This window comes from Sebastes fasciatus, chromosome 8, assembly GCF_043250625.1.
Source record: "Sebastes fasciatus isolate fSebFas1 chromosome 8, fSebFas1.pri, whole genome shotgun sequence".
In the NCBI taxonomy this organism is placed as follows: domain Eukaryota; kingdom Metazoa; phylum Chordata; class Actinopteri; order Perciformes; family Sebastidae; genus Sebastes; species Sebastes fasciatus.
This window is the reverse complement of record NC_133802.1, coordinates 1,152,698-1,175,847: the sequence shown is the minus strand read 5'-3', so window position 1 is coordinate 1,175,847 and position 23,150 is coordinate 1,152,698. Positions and strand designations below refer to the sequence as shown.

General features: G+C 42.4%; 2 protein-coding genes across 2 annotated transcripts in view; both read right to left on the bottom strand.

Moving 5' to 3' along the window:
• Positions 1-23,014, bottom strand: part of LOC141772129 (plexin-A2-like) — a 103,253-nt gene extending 80,239 nt beyond the window's left edge. Inside the window, exons 1-3 of the mRNA XM_074642801.1 lie at positions 22,918-23,014; positions 21,453-21,652; positions 5,096-5,247 (exon numbers count right to left, since the gene is read on the bottom strand). Coding sequence (XP_074498902.1) covers positions 5,096-5,247; positions 21,453-21,652; positions 22,918-22,999 — 434 coding nt within the window. The 5' untranslated portion in view covers positions 23,000-23,014. The remainder of the gene's footprint in view (positions 1-5,095; positions 5,248-21,452; positions 21,653-22,917) is intronic.
• LOC141772133 (plexin-A2-like) overlaps positions 1-23,150 on the bottom strand; it is a 323,156-nt gene that overhangs the window by 136,576 nt on the left and 163,430 nt on the right. The window lies entirely within an intron of this gene.

Genomic DNA, 23,150 nt, shown 5'->3' with positions numbered 1-23,150 from the left:
CAAATATTACATGAAATGTTCAATTCTTTAAGTTTATAACAAGAAAAATATAAAGTTACAAGCAAAAAATGAAATACAAAAATGAAATGAAATGCATGCAATCCAAATTGAATTCATGCATACTGTGTATATGAAGTGACCAAGTGGCCGCCTCTCTCTCATATTGCGGTGGGTAGGTAAGGTCGCTTGTTTTTGCTTTTTTAGGGAAGTGTTGCTTCTTTTGGGCTTGTTTCTATAGACCTGGTTGCCTGTTTCTCTTGCCAGATCTGGCAACACTGCTGTACATAATAAAGATGAAAAGCAAAAAACACTAGCTATTTGTAAAATGTCAGCTAGACTGGAGGGAACTCAATCTTTCTTAAAAAAATAACTTAAAGCTCAGGAGTTGCCTATATGTTTAAATGCTTGAGTGAAGTTGCGAGAAAGTAATCAAAACACTTCTCTGCTTGATATCGATTTATTCTTCTACTCTGAATGCAATCTTCTTTTGTTGTCTCACTCATTTCATTACGGGACACATCCAGACATCGACCAGGACCCCCTCGATGACAGTCTTTAAATGAGACCTCCTCCCCTGGCACTCCAGCACACCCAAACCCGAGTGAAGTAAATTTCCCACCAACAACCAGGGGCCCCCCTCCGACAGCTCTGGTGCTGTGCCAGCGCGGTACGTCTGATGTAAATCACGCGGCGGGATCGATACAGCTTTATCGTGCCACGTGATCAGGTGACACCCAGCGCTGCAGGTGACCGGATCAAATTACATAATAAAATCTATTGATCAGTGGTGTCAGGGAGTAGTCAAGTACAAGAGACGCAGTGTGGATAGAGGTAGAATATGTGGTGATGGCAGGGGCAGAAGCAGAGCAGACATAAGGTTTCTCCTGCGCTGATCATCTGAATAACAACAAATGACTGAGAGCTTTGTTGGATGTGGAAGAGAGGGACAGAACTGATATAATCCTCTCACTCTGCCTCAGAGAAATGGACACTCCCTTGCTTCCCCACCTGAAGGCCTACTATACCGGTCCTTTGTGTAGCGGCATACTTATAGGAATATATCTGGCTTTTCAACACTGAAAATTCAATTGCATCTTCTCGGTCTCCATCAAGTGCACATAAAATCTGAGGGTTACCTTTAAACCGAATTCTTACTAATGAGGACTCATTTTGCTATACCACTATACACAAATGCTGCTGAGTCGTATCAGCGCACAGAAAAATGTGCTTTCTGACTGCTGAAAAACACAAAAGTTGAGACTTTTTCTTCAAAGCAGGAGTAGCTTTCACATACTCTTCTGAAGTAGCAACATAAAAGACACATAAATATGTATGTTTTTTTCTTTTGTGTCCGATCCAGTACAGTCCATCATGGTGACTGAATTAAGACTCAAAACAAACAGCAACAGTCAGATAAGGGCGTGCATATAATGAACCTACAGCCAATATGACCTTGAAAGGCTCGGAATAAAAGTCTGGCTCAGAACATCACCACGAAGACTCCAACTCCTTCGAAGTTAGACTGAACGGGTCGTAGGTTAGTTTTTTAATTTCGCTCAGTCTATTTTTTTTTTTACATGCCATATAAATGAATTCCCTAGCTTGTCCCCAATTGGATTAAAGTGCTGTCAGATCAGTGCACTGCTGACAAATTGTCCCCTACAGCCAAGTGGCACATAGTGAATTTTAATTACAACTTCCCAGTAAAAAGCTAGGAACCACACAGACATACTGGATGTCTTCCACACTATTCATTCACACATTAGATCTTCCAAATAACACCAAAAGTGAAAAATTCAATTGTCAAAATAAATAGTAAGTTAATAGCAATTGTGCAAGCACATGTATGTGTGTGACATATGTATTGTAAGAGCACCATAAGACTGAAAGTATAAGAGTTAGAGCGGTGGTGCAGTGCTGAGCTGTTCTCTTTCTGAGGGCAGAAGTAGGCCAAAGAAAGAATTAGGGTTAAAGGCTCCTCTGAGAGCCACTGTGATAGCTTGTGTGTGTGTGTGTGTGTGTGTGTGTGTGTGTGTGTGTGTGCGTGTGCGTGTGTCCGTGTGTGTCTACGTTGAGTGCGTAAATGTATGTGTGTGAGCTGTGCCTCAGTGCGCAGCTATACATTTAAAACTTATTCTCTAACTGACTCCAAGTCAGTGGAGGGAGAGGATTATTTAGCTGAACATTTCTGAACATTTGTCATCCCTAGTGGTCTAGTCTGTATATATATATAGGGGTTAATTGACCTCTGACCTGAAGATATGTGAATGACAATGGGTTCTATGGGTACCCACGAGTCTCCCCTTTACAGACATGCCCACTTTATGATAATCACATGCAGTTTGGGGCAAGTCATAGTCAAGTCAGCACACTGACACACTGACAGCTGTTGTTGCCTGTTGGGCTGCAGTTTGCCATGTTATGAATTAAGCATATTTTGTATGCTAAATGCAGTACCTGTGAGGGTTTCTGGATGATATCTGTCATTGTTTTGTGTTGTTAATTGATTTCCAATAATAAATATATACATACATTTGCATAAAGCAGCATATTTACCCACTACCATGTTGATAAGAGTATTAAATACTTTACAAATCTCCCTTTAAGGTGCATTTTGAACAGATAAAAAATATTTAATTGCAATTAATCGCAATTAAATATTTTAATCGATTGACAGCCCTAATATATATATATATATATATATATATGTCTACATATCGGGTTTATTCCGCGACAATGATCAGCTCGCGGTACATTATTTATTAAATAAATATATTCATTCATTCCACATAACGTATTGATTTTGCATGGTGTAATTATGTGCCAGCTGTATCCATCAAACATTTTTTTTTCATTAAGAATTGCATTTCCTCCACCAATAAAACTCAATATGGAAATCAAACCAAATCCAAATATATTTCAATATACTGTATATTAAATCATCTTAGCAGTATGTATGTAATATCTTTGCCTTTCACTTGCTAGGTGTGCATCTCCTGGGGAGGTTAAACAACCATAAGGCACTGGGGTTCTCCCTCTACACACGTCTGGGAGATGGGCTAGTTGTGAAACATGGGCAATGTTTCATTAGTTCAGGGTGAACGGGGCAGGCTTTAACGTGATGTATGCACAGCATGGGACAATTAGGGAGGTAAACACAAGTAAACACACACAGCTGTTGTGGGATTGTTGTTGCCTAGATGAGCTATGGAGAGAGAACTGGGCTGGTGTGCTGCAGGGGGAGAATAGCAGTGTCAGGACCAGAGGTCTGTACTACGAAGCCAGTTCAACATACCCAGGGTATCTTCTCGTTATCTGGCTTCACTAACCCTAACAACAGAGATCACGCTAAACTGTACTACGAAGCTGGTTATCAACTCTGTAAATCAACCCAGGGTTTTCCAATCTGGTTATGAGCGCGTTCACATAAATGGGGCAGTGTTTGCAGCATCTGACCAATCACAGACATGAACAAGTCCACAGACAGGCAGAGTGGCACATTTTACAAAGGAAGAGCAAACTATATTAGACAAATACAAAGAAGTTAAACACTTAATCCAGACTAATAGTAACACAGTTGAAGCTGCCAAATGCAGGAAGAACAGCTGGAAAAAGAAAGAACTCCGGATGTGTGAATGCGTAAATTAACAGACTTATTAATTTAACAGAACACTCAAAAGTCAGATATAGTCGTCTCAATATAAATAGCGTTTAAGAGTATAACAGATGAATGGATTACTCATCTTCTTACCCTGTGTAACTTGAGGCGTCTATCATTATTTCAACCTTCTTTCAGCTGCGTCCCTCCTCTCTGGCGGTGTGAAACGGACTCAAGAGCAAGTTAAAAAAAATAAATATAAAAATATAATTCAAAGCGGTAAACACCCACAGCATACAGCCAGCTGTCCTTCCTGCATCTGTCAGTTTAAACTGTGTTGTTTATAGTCTGATTATGACTGTAACTTCTTCATATGTGTGTAATATTATCATACAATCACCACACTGAGCTCTGATTGGTCAGTAGGAGGTGTTTTTATACGAGTTGATCTCTTATCTGGAACATAACCTGCTCCAGAGCAGGTTAGCTGTTCAGCATCAATTACCATGGTGATCTACCCGGGTAAGAAGTGAACCAGCTCTGTAGCACGGAAAACCCAGAGTTAACCCTGAAGTTACCTCGCTAACCACAAATCCTGCTTCGTAGTACAGGCCTCAGGCTGTCTGGACCGGCTCCAGTCTTCATTAAGGCAGATGTTGGGAAAAGCAGCTTATACACAATATACACATATATTTATCCTATACATAGCATATCAAAACCCCAGTCTATTGTGAGTGTACATAATTGATTTAATGCAAGTGTATTATCTTAAAGCTCATCAGGAGATTTGGCAAGAATTCTTTGTTGTTTACAAATTGGGATCATTACTAATATTTACAAAATGTCCATGCTGCATTGTGAACAATATATAGTAAACAATTTTCAGTAACACTTTCTGTGACACCCATCTCTATAATGCATTATAAACATGACTTAAACACAACTTATAATGGGTTATAATCTTCTTATAGTACTGTAAAAATTATAGTTACAATAAATCACACATATTCATAATACTTTGACAATAATCATAATTCATTATAAAGCATTTATTAATGATTTATTAAGGTCAAGAATCATTATACTTCATAATTGCTGGTCACTAACTGACATTTTCTTTTTAGTGTATCATAATTCCTATAGTTGTAATACATATAATATTTTTATTTTGCATTATAATCTCTGTCGTAATGCATTGTAATGTGCTCACTAAGTGGTTATAGTGGTAATTATTTTTTACTTTACTTAAAGCCAACAATGACCAGTTAGAGTAACTTATCACATTCTAATGAATTATAACAGAGATTAAAATGCATTATAAAAAGATTATAATGCATTATAGGCATGGGCATCATAGAAAGTGTTTCCCAATTTCCCAACTGCTTTCAGTTAACATGAAGGAAGTCTTCAGACAATTATTCCTAAAAATCAGCTTTTCAATCAGCTTATGACTAATAACAACAGTGTTTAAATAATAATGCTGTTTGTGTGACTTACTGTTCAGCGATGATGTAGCCGTCCTCTACAGGGGTACACCTCACCCCGGCCACCTCCACGTTGCCCACCATGTCGGAGAAGGCCAGACCCAGGTTGGTGCCATGGATGGTCACCTGTGTGCCCCCCTCTGGGGGTCCAGCCACTGGGGTCACCTACAGGACACACAGTAAAAAAAAAAGAGAAAAAAAGTCAGGGAGTAACTTGTAAATGCTTTTGGTGTCTGATATTAAAAGACTATTCTCTTCAGTTATGGACCTGTTTTGAAATCATAAATGGGCGCAGGTTTCCTTGGATGCTCAAGGGTAAATATGCTCTCATGGTCCAGGTGGCTTTAAAAGCAATTAAGTGCAATCCCCATGCCTGCATCCACAGAACAACATGTCATGAGTCACTGTGCCGGGAGCATGCTCTAATCACAACAGTAGCTAATGGCACACATCGAAATATGGCATCACATCCGTACACACACAATCACACTTTTAAACTTATTTTTCCTTCAACAACTCCTTCCTTCAGACTATACAACTTAAAAAAACAATGGGCTATATTATCAACATTTTGGATTAGGGCTTGGGGAAAAAAATTGATACAGCATAGTATCGCCATATGTTGCCTGGCAATAATGTATCGATACACGGATGTCAAGTATCGAACTTTTATTATATAAACTATTAACCTCTTAATAATCCGCCGGGCCGCTGGCGGCTATTCTGTCTTTCTGAGGTTGTAGCGGGCTCTTAAAGCTAGAGTGAAGATGCTAGCATTATATGAAACTAAAAAACCTAAGGAATCGATCGGTACCAATCGATGTTAACTTGTCGAAAAGAACGCTAAATAACGCTCCAAATTTACGCTAAATTTTGGCAAGGAAAAACTGGCATGGCCATTTTCAAAGGGGGTCCCTTGACCTCTGACCTCCAGATATGTGAATATGAACAGAGTGAACTTCTTCTATCGTTTAGATAAAACAGATGTTGACAAACTGCATAATTTGCAGTTGAAAAAAGATAATAAATCACAATATATCACAACATTATATATAAAAAAATAATATATATAAACTGGGAAAAAAAGTTCGGAAACTTGTGTTTGATGGATTATTTCTCTGTTGTTACAATGCTAATTGGCATTGTATTTTACATCGTTGGAAAGCCTGTTTATTGACCTTCACAATGATGTCCAACTTGTAAGGATCATGCATTTGTGGGTAGAGCAGCACAGCTTATTATGTGGGCCAGTGGTAAACAGTGTATTCTCATAAGGCTAACAGGAATCCTGCAATGACTGCCCTTCACCGTCAGGCCAGTTTGCGCTGGTGTCGACAACACAGACAATGGAACCTGAACATGTGGGGGAATGTCATGTTCAGTGATGAGTCCAGGTTTTGTCTGCCAAAGTTGGATGGCAGGGTGAAAGTATGGAGACGACGTGGAGAACGCTACTCTGATTGTTGCACCGATGGAGTAACAGCTTTTGGTGGGGGCAGTGTCATGGTGTGGGGGGGCGGCATCTCCCTCACTGGCAAAACAAGGCTTGTCATCATTGAAGGCCATCTCAATGCAGTGAGATATCGGGATGAGATTCTGCAGCCAGTGGCGATCCCATATCTCCACAATCTGGGACCTAACTTCATCCTCCAAGATGACAACGCTCGCCTCCACAGAGCCAGGGTTATTACAGACTACCTCCACAATGTGGGAGCAGAGAGAATGGAACGGCCTGCCCGAGAGTCCAGACCTCAACCCAATTCAACACTAGAGTGACCAACACAACCACGCTGGCTGACCTGCAACGAATCCTTGTTGAGGAATGGAACGCCATCCCACAGCAACGTGTGACCAGGTTGGTGACCAGCATGAGGAGGAGGTGCCAGGTTGTTGTGGCTGCGTATGGATCTTTCACCGCTACTGAGGCTCCTGACGGTGTATTAAATGAATAAAGTGTAAAATTGCCAATATGTCTTGTTTGTTCCTTGTTACTGATGGAGAGTTCAATCATCCAATCCACCAAACAACTCAAAACAAGAGTTAACACCAACAGGAGAATACACTGTTTACCATTGACGGAGCATTTTGGCAAATGTCTCTTGGGCACTACCCACATAATCAGCTGTGCTGCTCATCCCACAAATGCATGATCCTTACAAGTTGGACATCATTGTGAAGGTAAATAAACAGGCTTGCCAACGATGTAAAATACAATGACCATTAGCATTGTAACAACAGAGAAATAATCCACCAAACACAAGTTTCCAAACTTTTTTTCCCAAGTATATCTATATATATAGATATATATATATATATTATTGCAAAGCTAAGTGGTGAGTGAGAGTGGAGTGAAAATGGTCGGCAACACCGCTTTGTCTCATGTACGTATCATAACAACGGCTTGTATAGCCATAGTCCTCGGTCTTCCTGTTTCCCTTTTTGGATGACGAATACATACTACTGCCACCTGCTGGTGTGGAGAGTTATGTCGTTTCAGGCAGGCGCAGAACGTAAGTGCTAACTGGCCGTCTGCTGTAGTCTTTGCGGTGTATTCAAATGCAACTTGTCAGCCAAGACTAAGGTGACATAAGGCGGCGCAACAGTCGATCTTCATCACCATTAGTTCTTTGTTGTTGGCTTGGTATGTCTGGACTTTACTGCTGTTGCCATAGATGATCATTCTAACAAGGGGCCATATTAACGCTTAGTGCAGATCACCTACTCATAAAATACAATATGGCTACCCAGCATGACCTTGGCACAGGGTGCCACGCTGCCTTCTGTGCTGCAGAGCCCTGTTGAGGCTCTGAACTGGCCATCATCCAGCCCTTTAAACGAGAGGAGGAGGAGGAAAAAGGAGGAATGAGATAAAGGAAGACCAAGAGAGCAGACAATAGTGTCTGGTGGGCAGGGAAGTAAAAGGAGAGATAGAGGAGACTGGGAAAGAGGAGGGCGGTGGGGAGGAGATGACTGTCACTTTGCTGTGTGGAGCTGCTGGAGCTATGTAAACAATCAATATGCTATTACTGGCCACGCAAGCAGAAGGGGGAAAAACCAACAGTCAGTTGTGCCCGCTTACTGAGCCGCAAAGCGCCACGTGACGGCGACCCCTTGGAGTGGTGCTGCACACCCTCCCCTCCCAACCCCCGACACCCACCGGGGCATTGCGGCTTCCCTGTGGGACGCCGGCATTGTAATCTAGATTCAGTGGACATTAATTGCTCTGGATGTAAAGTAAGTGTGTCACTGCACCGCCTGAGGGGTCTGAATACATGAATCTTTTAGCACTGCTTGGGCATGCAGGGTATAGAAGGGGGGGAAAACATAATGGCTAAATATATCCATGTCAGGCGATGGCAGCAGCTATTCGAGTAGACTTAGTGATGGTTACATAAGCAATGTAAGGGCCTGAGAGAGAACAAGAGAGAGAGAGAGAGAAGAGTGAAAATATAGAGAGTAGAGAAAAGAGAAAGAAAGAAGAGGGCAGAGAAAACGGGATGAGCAGCAGGGGGAACGTGGATGCCACTCTGTTCGGTCCCATCAGCCACGATGGATGACAGGTGAGGCCGGGATGGTGACAGCAGGACAGCGGTGCTGTATCACAGACGGGCATGCTAAAAGCTTGGGAGGCCTCCTCCTTCTACCCTTGAGGCTGAAACGGAGCCCTTCCCACGGTGGACCGAGCACAGGAAGACAGTCTAATCCATGCATGAAACCCATTTGACTGAGCTCCCCATTGGCAGATACAGCCTCGATTCATCAGTGGATCATAGAAAAAGCACCACTTCAAAGACTCAAGCCACCGTTGTCTCCAGACTGGGAGGCGTGAGAGGAGTGCTGCTCTTTGTCTCTGTGTCTCTATTTCTTACACAAACAATTGGACTTAATCTATAAAAGGAGCCTCCTTGTACATGAGACTATGGTTTAATTGTAGGGGTGGGAACTTAAAATCAATTCAACATGTATCGCGATTTTTTTTATGATGATTTCGAAATTTATTGTTTTAATGCTAGAATCAACATATTTGCTTCATTTGAGTCTATGTGGAGGTAGTCTGAGTAACGTGATGGGATATCCGTTCCGTATCCGTCAACCAAAACAAATCGCAGCGAGCCAAAACAAGAAAGTAGAAAACGTTGGAGGGTCAGCGTGGATACAACCTGCACCCTCCCATGTTAAATCCAGCGTGGTAAACACTACACATCCAGTAAAGGATGGAAACACTTTGGGTTTCACACATTGACAGGAAAATCAGAGCTCGACATCACGGCTAAAGCTGCATGCTAACTCTGTCACGGACAGGAAACGTTATCGTATCGCGGTAACGTGCAGTCGAGCCGGCCGTCGCTCGCATCTCGATGGTCAAATCAGCTACAACCGCAGAGCACCCATATACTGACATTTATGTTAAATGAATTCAAACGGCCCCAATGTAGCTGACGGGAGAGCAAGCAACGGACTTCGCGAAGTTAGCGGAAGTATACGTGTGACTAAGTCTGGTTTTCAAAATAAGGTGTTAACAAAGGGAACTGTATATACAAATTACATCTATGGAAATAAGATTGATTCTTAGATATTTGGTTGCTGGGAAAAATTTACTAAACGATGCCTGACATTGACTGATATATTTGACCTCAGGACATATCTGACTACGTACATGCTGAAAATCTAAAATTTGTATTATATTCATTTTGATATTGTAGGGACCTCACGAGACAAAGAGCGGCCTAGAGCAGAGCCTAGGAGTAAGCCTAAGATACCGGCCTACATGGGTGATTCAAAGCCTGATAATAGAACAAAGACTAAACCGCCATCTCATGAAATCTCGCGTCTTCACGCGAGATCTCAGTTGAGTCCAAACGGGAGCAGCCCCATTGGATGAGGCTAACAGGAAACGTGGGGTCTTTTCCGGGGAAACGCCCACTATCTCAAGGGATAAAAGCACGCCACCTGAGGAACTCGCCCCTTTCCAATGCGAACAACGTTTGCTCCAGGAGGTAACCTAACGCTGCAGCGTTCCCTTTAAGATCGAGCCACAGTAACTGACCTCGCCGGACGAGTAAAGACATTGTCGCGTTCATCAGACGTCCAGACCACCATACCTATAGAAGGAAGACCCGGATCCGCGTCCTTCACCAAGGAAGAGACGACCGCCCCGCCGTCTTCACATCAGCTGCTTCCATCCGCCGCCACACGGAGAGCCAGCCCTGCCGTTCTTCCCCCGCTGACGAGCATCATAACGGCCCGTTATTGTCCGAGCCAGCGCGACGCCGCCGGACCAATTAACGACAATCTGCACCACTATCGCTCCGAAGAAGCGATTCAAGTAAGAGGCTTGTATCTGGGCAGAGATTAGTGAAAGTGTATCACAATAGTTCATAATTATTGTGCTTTATAGTAAACGTACGGACCGCCGAGTCCGCTTGTTTTGCTTGTGTACTTTGCTTGTTGCTTGTTGTTGCTTGCTTCGCTTTGCTTTGCTTTGCTTGGCTTGTTATTGTATTTTGCTGTGTATTTTACTGTATTTTACTGTGTTATACTGTGTTATTGTTGACTGCTGTGTGCACCCCACCGTGGGTTTTCCTTGAAAATCTCTTTGTGCTGCACCAGAGCGTCTCGGTTTCTTTCTCACTTTTTCTTTCTCTTTCATCGACCACGCGGGACTTAACAGTTCCGTTCGCGCGAGGTCGTTGATTTCCGTAACTCCTCCCTCGTGACGGTGACGCCGCCTCGGGATTTCCCTTGCTCCTCCCACACACGCACACACGTAGATACGCCTCCTCACGTTCCCACCTTACTGATCACGCGGGACTTTCATATCCGTTTGGGCGTGATCTGTAACGTTCGAGCAACCCCTCCCTCGTGACGGTGACGCCGCCTCGGGATTTCCCTTGCTCCTCCCACACACGCACACACGTAGATACGCCTCCTCACGTTCCCACCTTACTGATCACGCGGGACTTTCATATCCGTTTGGGCGTGATCTGTAACGTTCGAGCAACCCCTCCCTCGTGACGGTGACGCCGCCTCGGGATTTCCCTTGCTCCTCCCACACACGCACACACGTAGATACGCCTCCTCACGTTCCCACCTTACTGATCACGCGGGACTTTCACATCCGTTTGGGCGTGATCTGTAACGTTCGAGCAACCCCTCCCTCGCGTGACGTCCACTTAGGGTGTCCTTTGCTCCTCCCACACCACACGTATACACATTTGCATTCACACACACATCTCTCTCTTACACACACACCTCTTCTTTTGCCTTTGTGTTTTGTTTAATTCTAGTTTAGGGCTTAGAGCTGCATTGTAGGATATCCATTTGTTTATTAAGTATTGTTAATGAGTAATTACTGCTGTGATAAATATTGATTTAGATTAATGTTGTTAGAGTGTTTGTTATTGATTGAGATTACTGTATTTAAATAAATGTTCTTATTTTAACTAGCAGTTGTCTGTGTTTATTGTGCATTCATATTGTAATAACAACTGGTTATGAGAGTTAGTGCTCGGATTCACCCTTCGCTATTCACCTCCTAAGTGTAAAGTAGTGTTAAAATACTGACCTTTGGAGGGAATATTTCCCTTTTTGAGACTGGATTAACGTTTTGGTTATTGGTCCCTGATTCCAGGGTGGTGCCCCGTTCATTATTAATGTTGATTAATAACTCTTATTAATAATAATAATTCTATGAATATTATTTATTAAATTAGCTAATAACCAAACCTGTTCCATTTGTAAATCCCCTACAATATTTTCCAAAGTAAAATCCCTAGAAGGGTATAATAAATTGATAAATAAATTGCAATATCGAATCGCAATACTTAAAAATCACAATACATATTGAATTGGCACCCAAGTATCATGATAGTATTAAATCGGGAGATAGGTGTATGGTCCCAGTCCCATTTGATTGCCTGTAAACCAGCTCCTAATGACCTTTGCATATTAGGGGGAACTCACTGCAGTCATGTGCTGATAATCTTTAGATGGGTGGAGTTTGTCTTTATATTTCATTGCCTCCTCTTTGCATCTCTTTTGCTTCCTGTCTTTCATCACCTCGTCTCCCTCCGGCTGGGTGAAACATCCTCCTCCTCTAAGCACCAGTGTGCTTGTTTGTCTTAACATACAGACTTTCAGAGTGAAGCGGAAGAGGAAGCCTCATTGGACATGCATGCATGCACAACCTCCCCCCCATTGCCACCCAGTGCCGCCATGCCACGCTCCCTGTGTAATCCTTTTAGGAGCAGTGCTGCTGCCCGCCTGGCATTGTCACACTGTCAATAGAGGGTAATTCCCGACAAACAGCCAGTCAGCTCGCACATCACACTCCCCGCTCCCGCTCTTGCGCTTTCTGTAGCATAATCTATTTCTCCAGCTCAGGGGATCAGAGTGTTGGCCACTTGTCCACCACTACTTCCTTAGACATTCTGCAGGATTTGGCAACAACCATAGAAAGACTAAAGAGGGGTGTGATGACCTAAATTGAGAAGAGAGGCATCCTTTGAGAAGATAATCTGGTAGTTTGAGCTAAAGAAAAACTATGGAGAGAAATGGCCGTCAATGTGAACAGCCTGGGGGTGTCTGCCAGTGTGGCGTTGACTTATTCAGCTGAAGTAATGGTGGGGAAAGTTGTGCTGATGCAGCCAAGGCTAAACTCAATGCATACAGCAAGAGAGCAATACAGCTGCCTTTGGGCTATGCAAGCCTAGCATGTCACTGGAACTACAGTAGCCTGCCGAGCTGAATGACACTCTCAAGACAATTCACAGCTAATAATGTTTAATCAGCCCATCTGCCGTGAATATATACGATTTCAGCAGTTTTACTGTATTCTTTATTATCAACATTTAACAGTTCCTATAGCTTAAAGGGATAGTTCGGGTATTTTTAAGTGGGATTGTTTGAGGTAATTATCCATAGTCAGTGTATTACCTACAGTACGGCACGCCCCCAGTTTGGAGAAACAGATGGGAGTGACTGCATGGATGCAAAGCAATGAACTGCTGTGGACGGGGCCGGCTGCAAAAAGTATTTTAGCCATTATCAGTTTAAGTATGTTCTATATTTAGAATATTTTCAGTGGTTTACCTTGCCATCAGACAGCTACACTGTCTGTGTTTACGAAGGGGAACTGAAGCCGTTACCTATGCTCTCGCCAAAGCCACCAGACTCCAATGAAAAAATAAGTAATTTTACCTTTCAGAATATGGACAAACTAACCAATCAAGGCAGCGGTAGACCAGCAATCCCTGTGTTCTGCAAGGTCAAATTACTGTTTTTTTCAATGGAGTCTGGTGGCTTTCAGATTTAAGACTTTTTTAATGCGCCTCAGAATGAAATTGAGACGAACTTTACAATAACCAAAATTGAAGAAAAAAAAAAGACATCAATTACTTAGGGTTAGGGATCATTTTAGACGTAAACCCAAATGTAGTCTGGAAATCTGTTGCTGCTTGCCCTGGTGCAGGTATCAGATGGGGGGGGGGAACAGAACTGAGAAATACCTGCCGTCTGTTGGCAGGTTGACTTGGCAGTTTTGTGATTCTAACGCTTTTGAGTTTGAAACATTTATTGCACAAAATACCTTACACCTCGTATAAATTGCTTTGTACTGGTTTCAGGCGTGCCACGAAATCTTGGTTGAAAAGCCAATATTCATTGAATTTTCACTTCCCCATGTCGACGCTAGCTGTGTTGTTGGTTCCGTTATTCTGATCTGTATGGCGTTAATGCGAGAGGCATTTGGTAAATTCTTTCTAAAATAGCTTACATATTACCAATTATTTTGAGATTTAAAATTGCAAAATCATAAAAAAAAAAAATCATAAAATCCTACTTCCCATGCCTGAGCATTTTTAAGAGAACGATTGATTTAAAGGTCTCATATTATGCTCATTTCCAGGTTTATAGATGTATTTTAATGTTGTACTAGAACATGTTAACATCCCGCCCTCAACCGGTGTCACTTTCTGCAGCTCGCCCTGCAGCTCTCCCTGCAGCCAGGAAGAGTTTCACACTGCAGTTTAGCTGTACCGTGAATAATAAACTACTTCAAAGTTTATTAACCAGAAAATTTCACATAGCTCACGTTACCGGAGGAATCTGATCCGAAATCAACGAGAAATGATCAACATCTGCGGCTGAGACTCCAGGTTTTCATGACGGTTTTTCTCTGGTAAATAATTCTATTTATAGCTCTGTTAGTTAACTCAGTGTTTACGTTCTGCATCAACTCTGTAAACCGTAAACATACACTCTGTTTTACGTTTGTCTTTACAGATCCATCTGTGAGAAATGACCGACAGAATCATCCCAGAGGAGGAGAAAACATTAGCAGTGAGCAGATGGGAGATACAGAGCTAACCCGTTAGCATGTAGCTACATGCTACCGCTATGAGACGGTGTGTAAACACAGCGAACATCAGGGTGGAGAATAGAAGATGTGAAACAGAAGTCAGTTCATTATTTCTGGTAAAAGACAGCTGATAAACGTAGTAAAGTAATCAGAGTAATGGTATATTATTTACTGTAGGAGCTGTCTCTGTGTTACCATGACTACAGACCGGTTGACGTTACACTCACCGGAGCTTAGCTTGCTGAAATAGACTTTATCCTGTCTCTGTCAACATAACTGAAGGTGGAATTACTGATCTTATATAAAACTAGTAACCACAGTATCAGCAGCTACTGGGAGGACTTACGTTATGTTATATTTCAGAGTAATGGTTTTACTTGTCAGACAGTTATTGCCATATTTCTGCTGTGAAATGTTTGTCAAAGCTGCAGGTTATCTGTTCACGTTCAAAATGCTGTGTATAATTAATATTGTCATCTGTCTACTCAAATAAAGTTTGACTGTGAAACAGAAATGTGTTGTGTTGCTTACAGTCACTATTTACTACCTGTACCCTTCTACATGCATGACATGAAATTCATATTTCATATAACCTGTTTAAACAGTGTAATTACATGAAGCCTTTGTGAAAGAACATGTTATATTTAGATGATGGGAGTACATGAGGACTGTTCTGCTGGTTCTTGCAGACTAACAGAAGTAGGAGCAGACTTTGCTTATAGTTATGAGGCAGACAGCGAGAGAGCCAGTCTGTGGGCGGGGTCACCTAGCTGGAGGTTTTTCTACCTAGTTCTAACCGTTCCACCAGGAAACCCTTATATGGCCTGAAAAATGTCACCGATGTCACCAGTTTAAGGAAGTGCTGATCAGCGTTTTTTCAGACCCATTTTCTGACAGATGGAGCGGGAGAAAAAGAGAGAGGATGGTCTTTTATGATACTATGGTGGCCTGTAGACACACTGGGGACAGATATTGATGTTGAAAAGACATGGAAAAGTGCATTTTGCATAATAGGTGACCTTTAAGACATTTTAATACCAATTAAGGCCTTATTTTTAAGTAATGAATTCCATGCTTTTAAAGACTTTTTAAGGATTCACGGGGACTCTGATCTGATTAAAGTCCCAGTAAAATGGAAAGTGAAGCGTTTTTAGCTTCTGTGCTGTGACATATTCCCCAGTGAAACTGATGTGATCTAAAAGGGTTAAAAAGGCATTTTTCATTTCATCTCAACTTTAATATGCACATTTATTACAACAGAATCCTTAAAGCTCTAAGATGTAAATTCCATTCTTGCTATAGCGGGATGTTTAGCTTTTGAAATTAAATAGCCCTGGATACAATTTAGGAGCTTGCAGCTAATCTCTTTGTCTTTGGACTCCGGCTCAGACTAATTCCAGCATGTCACATTTAATTGTGAGTAGCATTTAATGGGCTTGATAAAAACCCCAGTGATCACTTGCTCCCTAACAAACTACATCCTAAATACTTTATGGGGTCTTAAATGTCTTGTAGTCAGCCAAGAGATACGGGTTGTGATGAAAAGCAGATTTTAGTGTGTGTAGAGGAGAAAAACAAGAAGCAGAATGATGGGATAACGGCTGTGTTTGTGGATGACTGAGCTTTCCTCAGCGGTGCTGTGTGTTTCAACAGACCACTTTAACTTATTGGAAGGTGTGCTGGCCTTATACTGCATGTTGTCTGGTTAAAGACTCACTTTACTGTGCAACATGTTCTTCCTTGTATTGGCTGGTTTAATGAGGGGTAGCACAAATACAGTACGGCAGCTCTCTCGAGGGTTACAGCAGTGAGGAGAATTCAGTTGTACTATGATACTGACTGACAGGCCCACCATCCCTGGCGTGTTCAAAATATCAACAATAAGCTTGTATACGCCGCGTGAGGGGGAAAGAAAGAGAAAAATCCTACAGTTTTTTCCCCCTATCCTAAGGCGACTGCTAGATGTTTATATTCACTGTCACTGGGAGGCAGGTAAGCCTCTTTGCTGTACTGTAAACTCACACAGAAGCCACGGCCAAAGCCTATTGAGAAGATGCCTTTCATATGCCCATCCAACTCCCAGCCTCATTTGATGTCGCTCCCTCCGCTGTTAGCGGGGGCTTACATCTCTTCAATATTAATGGCCCATGGTGGGAGGCACCATGGCACTTAATAGAAACATTAATTATTCAAAAGGCCTATCTCGTGGTAGGCACATCTACTAATGTGCTAGTATGTATACAAATCAGCTCATGATGGGGGCTTTGGTGCATACAATCAAAACCAAATTTATTAATAAATTCAGCCCACCAGGGGGATGTCTGCTTCTTAAAGAAACTGTAATCACGGAGAGACGAAGGGGGGTAGGGCGCGGCCACAAACGAACACCGACTTCACCGGCAGGAGAAATATCGGTGTGTATCTGAAGTATGTGCTCATGTGAATTGTCTAAATTAATGCAGAGTTGGTTTTGCCGCTGACAGTTATAAACAGAGTTGAGTTCAGACAGCCCACAGGGGCTCCATTTCTCTCCCCCGTCGTTCTTCCTACCTCTTCATGGTTCAGTTCCCCTGCTCCGTCCTTTGTTCTCTCGGTTGCCTCACTTCACCCCACTCAAACCATACTCCATATACTCTTCTTCACAATTTTACCATGATTGATCTCCTGAGCTTAAAGGAAAGACCCTGCAACACTCTTACTGTGATATCATAAGTCAGTTATTCTATTATATTTCTGTGTAAATAAATTCTTTTTGGAACACCCTCTTCTCAGAATGTTTGACAGTTCCCCTGCAACATTAAACTTGTTGCATCGATCTTTGCCTTGCACACTGTGTGTACTTGGAAAGAGCTTTGGCAATGCCTTTTTTTTACCACTCAAGCCGACATCTCTAGCTCAGGATATAAACGCCTCGCAGCTGCTGTAGGTGGACAAGCGGTGCGTCGTCGTTGCCTTCGATACATGATGGATCTCTGCTCGACTGTAGACCATGAGCGAGTCTGGAAGCCCTCACTGTGATTCTGACAAACACATGACATATGAACCTGATGTTCTCTGTAGATATTTGAGATAGTTGTATAGCTATTGTGGTAATATCTTGAGGTGATATCTTGTCAGCTGAAACAGGCCAGGAGTAATGATCGATGCACCACTGGACATCAGATAGATCCAATAATCCAAAGTATACTGCACCTAAAGTTGCTTCATGTTTGAGTGTACTTTTCTTTTGTATTTTTCACTTAACACTTCTGCTTTGTTTCTCAATATATGATTGGGCCAAAACACCTGCCTCATAGATGAACAATGAGCATTTTATTCATTTTGCGATTAGTTATTCAAGTTGGGCATTTCGTTGTCCTCAAATAAAGAAAATACACCATCACATACTCTCCTCGCAGGGCTAAAATCTAAAGCTTTAGCTGAATATCAGTAAGTCTCCCATTTTCCCCTCTTAAAGGTAAAGTTTGGGTGTTTTTAAGCGGGGTTGTATGTGGTACCTATCCATAGTCAGTGTATTACCTATTATAGACGACTGTTGACACGCCCCCAGTTTGGAGAAGCAGACAGGAGTTACCACATGGAACCTAAGCAATGTACTGCTGTGGACGGGGCCGGCAGCCAAACGGATTTAAGACACCTAAAAGAAAGGCTCACCTAAAAAATAAATATCGGTTAAGTGTATGATATATTTCGAATATTTTCGCCGCTTTACCTTCATGTGAGATAGATATACAGTCTATATTTCCGATGAGGAACTGAAGCCAAAGCTACCAGACTCCACTGAAGAAAACAGTAATTTTACCTCGCAGAACACGGGAGTTGCTGGTCTACCGCTGCCTCGATCGGTTAGTTTATTTGTGTTATTGTGTGACTTTGGTTAGTTCGGATTCACCAAAGTCACACAATAGCACAAACAAACTAACCGATCGATGCAGCGGTAGACCAGCAACCCCCGTGTTCTGCGAATGGCTTCAGTTCCCCGTCAGAAAAGGGCTGTCTGACGGCAAGGTGAACCTGCGAAAATATTCTATATATAGCGTACACTTAAACAGATTTTTTTCAGGTTGGCCTTTCTTTTAGGTGGCTAAAATCCATTTTGCTGCCGGCCCCGTCCACAGCAGTACATTGCTTTGGTTTTGGCCTGTTACTCCCGCCTGCTTCTCCAAACTGGGGGCGTGCTGGCCGTCAACTACTGTAGGTGATACACTGACTATGGATAAGTACCTCACACAACTCCACTTCATAATACCTGAACTATCCCTTTAATGCTTGCAGAGGGACAGTGTTTGGCGAGTGGTAATCATACTTTGATCATAACACTAATGAAAACACAGAGGAGAACGAGGTATGTCCCACTGGACGGCAATGAGCATGAGCCAAACAATGACAAACTGAAAGAATAATGGAGTTACACGAGAACATAATGCAATTCACCAGGATGAGTCAGAGATAATGATATACACACACACACGCACACGCACACGCACACGCACACACATACACATACACAGGGAGGGAAGAAGACAGACAGGGAGAAACAGATAGGGAGAGGGATGGATTAAAAAAAAAGTAGGGATGGCTTTCTACTTTTTCTGTCTTATCTGCATACAGTATAGCAAATCGATTCACCAAGTCGTTAACTTCACTTTTTAATTGGCTGGAGTTAGATGTGAGTGTGCGGTGGAGGAATGAAAGGCCAAGTGAATCAATGTGGAGGTAGAGGGGTCTGGTGGGTTAACCACAATGCACTGGTGCGTTACCAAGCCTAATTAAATAGTATGTCCTCCTGTCCTGACTCCCCTGTGACAGCAAACCCACCAGGCGGGATGAGAAAAAGGTCTACTTATGGGAAAACAAATAAGCACTTCCAGGTCATGACCTTGATGTTGTTGAGGTGGAGGACATCCAACCATTGGCTTGGTTGGTTGCAATGTCTGAGAAAATGTGAGGAAAAACATAGGAGAGCCACACACACACCTCTTTGTTGTCTTTATGAATAGCATATTAGGTATACAAATAACTGTTAGCTAGCTACAATAGGAATAGCTACTTACTTTCAAAGTGTTTTTTTTATTGTACGGTTGTTCTAGTTCCTTTTTTTTTTTTACTTTGGTGACAAAGTTACTTTCAAAGGACTGAAATAACCTTGTGAGAAGACAAAATACATTAAAATCTATGAGCAGGCACAAAGAGAAGGCAGATGTCAAAGAGACAGGCAAGCAAAACTGAATATATCTGGCCCTGTGTGTGTGTGTGTGTGGGTGTGTGTGTGTGTGTGTGGGGGTGGGGGGGGGGGGGTTCCTTGCCCTTGTATAAACCCAGAAGGTGAAAAGAACTCACATGAATGTGCACCTGTGAGCATAAACACATACAGCCATACAGGTACATACACGTACACACGGTGGAATAGGGATGTCACAAGAACCGATACCGGTACTAAGTCAATGCCAACATTTTGAAAATGTGACGGTACTTGTATTTCTACAGTAGGTACTGTCAGGGCTCAAGACTAACAGCGTCCCGTCGTCCTAAGGACAAAATGTGTTTGGGGTGCAGTAAACTCACTATCGACACGTCCAGCATCTCAATTAAAGAAAGAGATGCAAAAAGACGAGGCACGAAGACATCAAGCATTGACCAATCTGCAGACATTACGTGAGCGCAGCACCCTGGGGAGCCTCTTTAAAGCTTATTCTCTTTCTTCCTGGGTCCACAGGAAAACAGAGCTGCTTCTCACGCAATCCTTCTCAATGCACAATAGGGCGGCAACTAACTGATATTTTTTTGATTAATGAATTAGTTGTTTGGTCTATAAAATGTCAGAAAATGGTGAAAAATAACACAATCAACGATAAGTGTTTCCCAATGCCCAGGATGACGTCTTCAAATGTCTTGTTTTGTCCACACCTCAAAGATATTCAGTTTACGGTCATAGAAGTAAAGCAACAAGAAAATATTCACAGTTAAGAAGCTGGAATCAGAGAATTTTGACTTTTATTTCGTAACAAATTACTCAAAATGATTAATCAAATATCAAGGTAGTTGGCGATTCATTTAATAGTTGACAACTAATCAATTAATCGTTGCAGCTCTAATGCAAAATCAGATATTTCATTGTTCATCTCTCAAGAACACAATTTGTGTAACTGTTTCAAAAAAATTTAGCATGCGAGGATCAAGTAAGTAAGTCACTGTCACCAATGACAACATCTTATCAAGCTGTTACAGTACAAGCGTTTTAAAGGACCAGTGTGTAACAATTAGGGGGATCTATTGGCAGAAATGGAATATGATATTAAAAAGTATTTATTTAGTGTATAATCACCTGATAATAAGAATCAGTGTGTTTTTGTTACTTTAGAATGAGCCGTCTAGATCTACAAAGGGAGCGGGTCATCTCCATTGAGTCCGCCATGTTGCAACGCCATGTTTCTACAGTAACCCAGAGCGGACAAACCAAACTCTGTTAACTTCTCCTGCTTGGGCCGAAGACGATAACGTTACTCGCTCCCGTCGCCGCCGCTCTTTCTCTCTTGCTTCACCACTCACTTCCCACGTACACACACACTCTACGCACTGGTTCTCCTCTAACTGGCTCTAGAGAGGGACATTAGTGTTTTCGCGTCGGGCACCGTAGCTCTGCAACACGCTTGGCACACAGGAGAGGCTTCAGATGGTTGCAATCTGCTCACCTCACCGCTAGATACCGCCAGACCCTACACACTGGACTTTTAATTTTAAGTACAGACCTTTTCATTTGTAGGGCAACAACTGTAGGCCAAGTTTACTTCCTGTCAGCTACTGAATTAACAACCACTGGAACAGGAAATACAAAGGGGCCAATTTAGAATGTTGTCAAGTCTGAAAAGGTCTACAGTCCAACAGTTTCAGCCTCGTGATCCTCTACAAAAAACGAGATGCAGCAACGTGGCAGCTGATTATCGCACATTGATTGGATCTGGATGTGTGTGGGCAGGCAGGAAGGACAGACAGAAGGATTATGGGTACTGACCTCAGCGATGCGTGGGTTGGTGCACTTGACATTCTTACTGGACAGGTTTAGCCAGCGGGTGGTGTAGGGGTTGATGGGAGGGCAGTGGTGGCGCAGGGTACACCTTCCCTCTCCGCTGCACCAGCCGCACTGGAACTTCCTCTCCGCCTTCAGACACGTGCCGCAACTGTCCCGCTGGGCTGCGCACTTGTACAGGTGCACTGTGGGATACGGGAGGCAGTATGGATATACGTTGAACACACAGCAACTGAGAAACAAGTCTTTGGAGAGATTTAAAGAAAACAGACAGCAGATCTGCTTTTACTGAAATATCCCCACAGGCTACCTCTTCTTTTTTTTTTATTTCCAATAACACATATTTTAAGATACACAGTGTGATTACTAGGGCTGGGACGATACGCATACCTCCTGATTCAATACTATCACGATACTTGGGTGCCGATTTGATATGTATTGTGATTCTATGAGTATTGGAAAATCTCTAAATGAATACAGTAAATATGTTCAGCATTTCAGCAAGTATGTTGTCTGAACGTCCTGAAGTCAAATATATCAGTCAGGCATTATCTATTACATGTTTTCCAGCAACCCAACAATCAAAGAATAAAGACATTTCCCTCACAAATTAGTGGTATTTTCTTTTTAATTTATAAGGGACATGTAATGTTTTATACTTCTGGTGAATATAATCTATCAATCTTATTTTTATAGATGTATTTTGTGTATACAGTTCCCTTTGTTAACACCTTATTCTGAAAACTGGACATAGTCACACGTGTCTACTTCCTCTAACGTCTCTAGCTCTCCCGTCAGCTCCGTTCTCTTTATACATCCATGGTCAGCTCCATCGGGGCCGTTTCAATGCAGAGAATAGAAATGTCAGTATATGGATGCTCTACAGTTGTAGGGTTACCATGATACGATAAAGTTTCCTGAGTTAGCATGCAGCTTTAGCCGCAACTCTGCTTTTCCTGCAATGTGTGAAACCCAGAGTGTTTCCATCCTTTACTGGATGTGTAGTGTTTACCACGCTGGATTTAACATCTGAGGGTGCAGGTCGTATCCACGACGACCCTCCAACGTTTTCTACTTTCTCGTTTCGGCTCACTGTGGCCGGCTCCGGTTTGTTTTGGTTGACGGATACGGAACGGATATGACGTCACGTTACTCAGACTACAACAATGAAAGCGGTAACTTCCTTCTACCTCCACATAGACTCAATGAAGCAAATATATCGATTCTGACATTAAAAAATCTTAAAATATAAATAAATAACGTGATACATAGGTGAATTGACTTTTTGTCCCACCATTACCATACAAATAAATACACGCATATAACAATTTTGTTTATAAAAGACAATACTTGAATGCAGAGAGAGATTAGGAAACTTATGGAGTGTTAGATTTGTCCATCTTCATCCTGTTTGCCAGCACATGTTGACAGCAGCATCTCTTGTTCTTACCTTGTATATCCTCCGGGTTATCAATAATGAAGTTGCCGTTCCACACAACCGAGAAATCCACAGGCAGCTCGCTGATTTTCATTCCCTCGTACAGATACTGGAGGCCAAGGAGAAAGAGATAGAGAGATGGGGGTGAGAGGAAGAATTCAATGGGAGGTTTGGGAATTTGAATTCCCATGAACCCTTGCAGATGCAGCACTAGGTCCTCCGAATGTTACCCCGAACTTTCATCA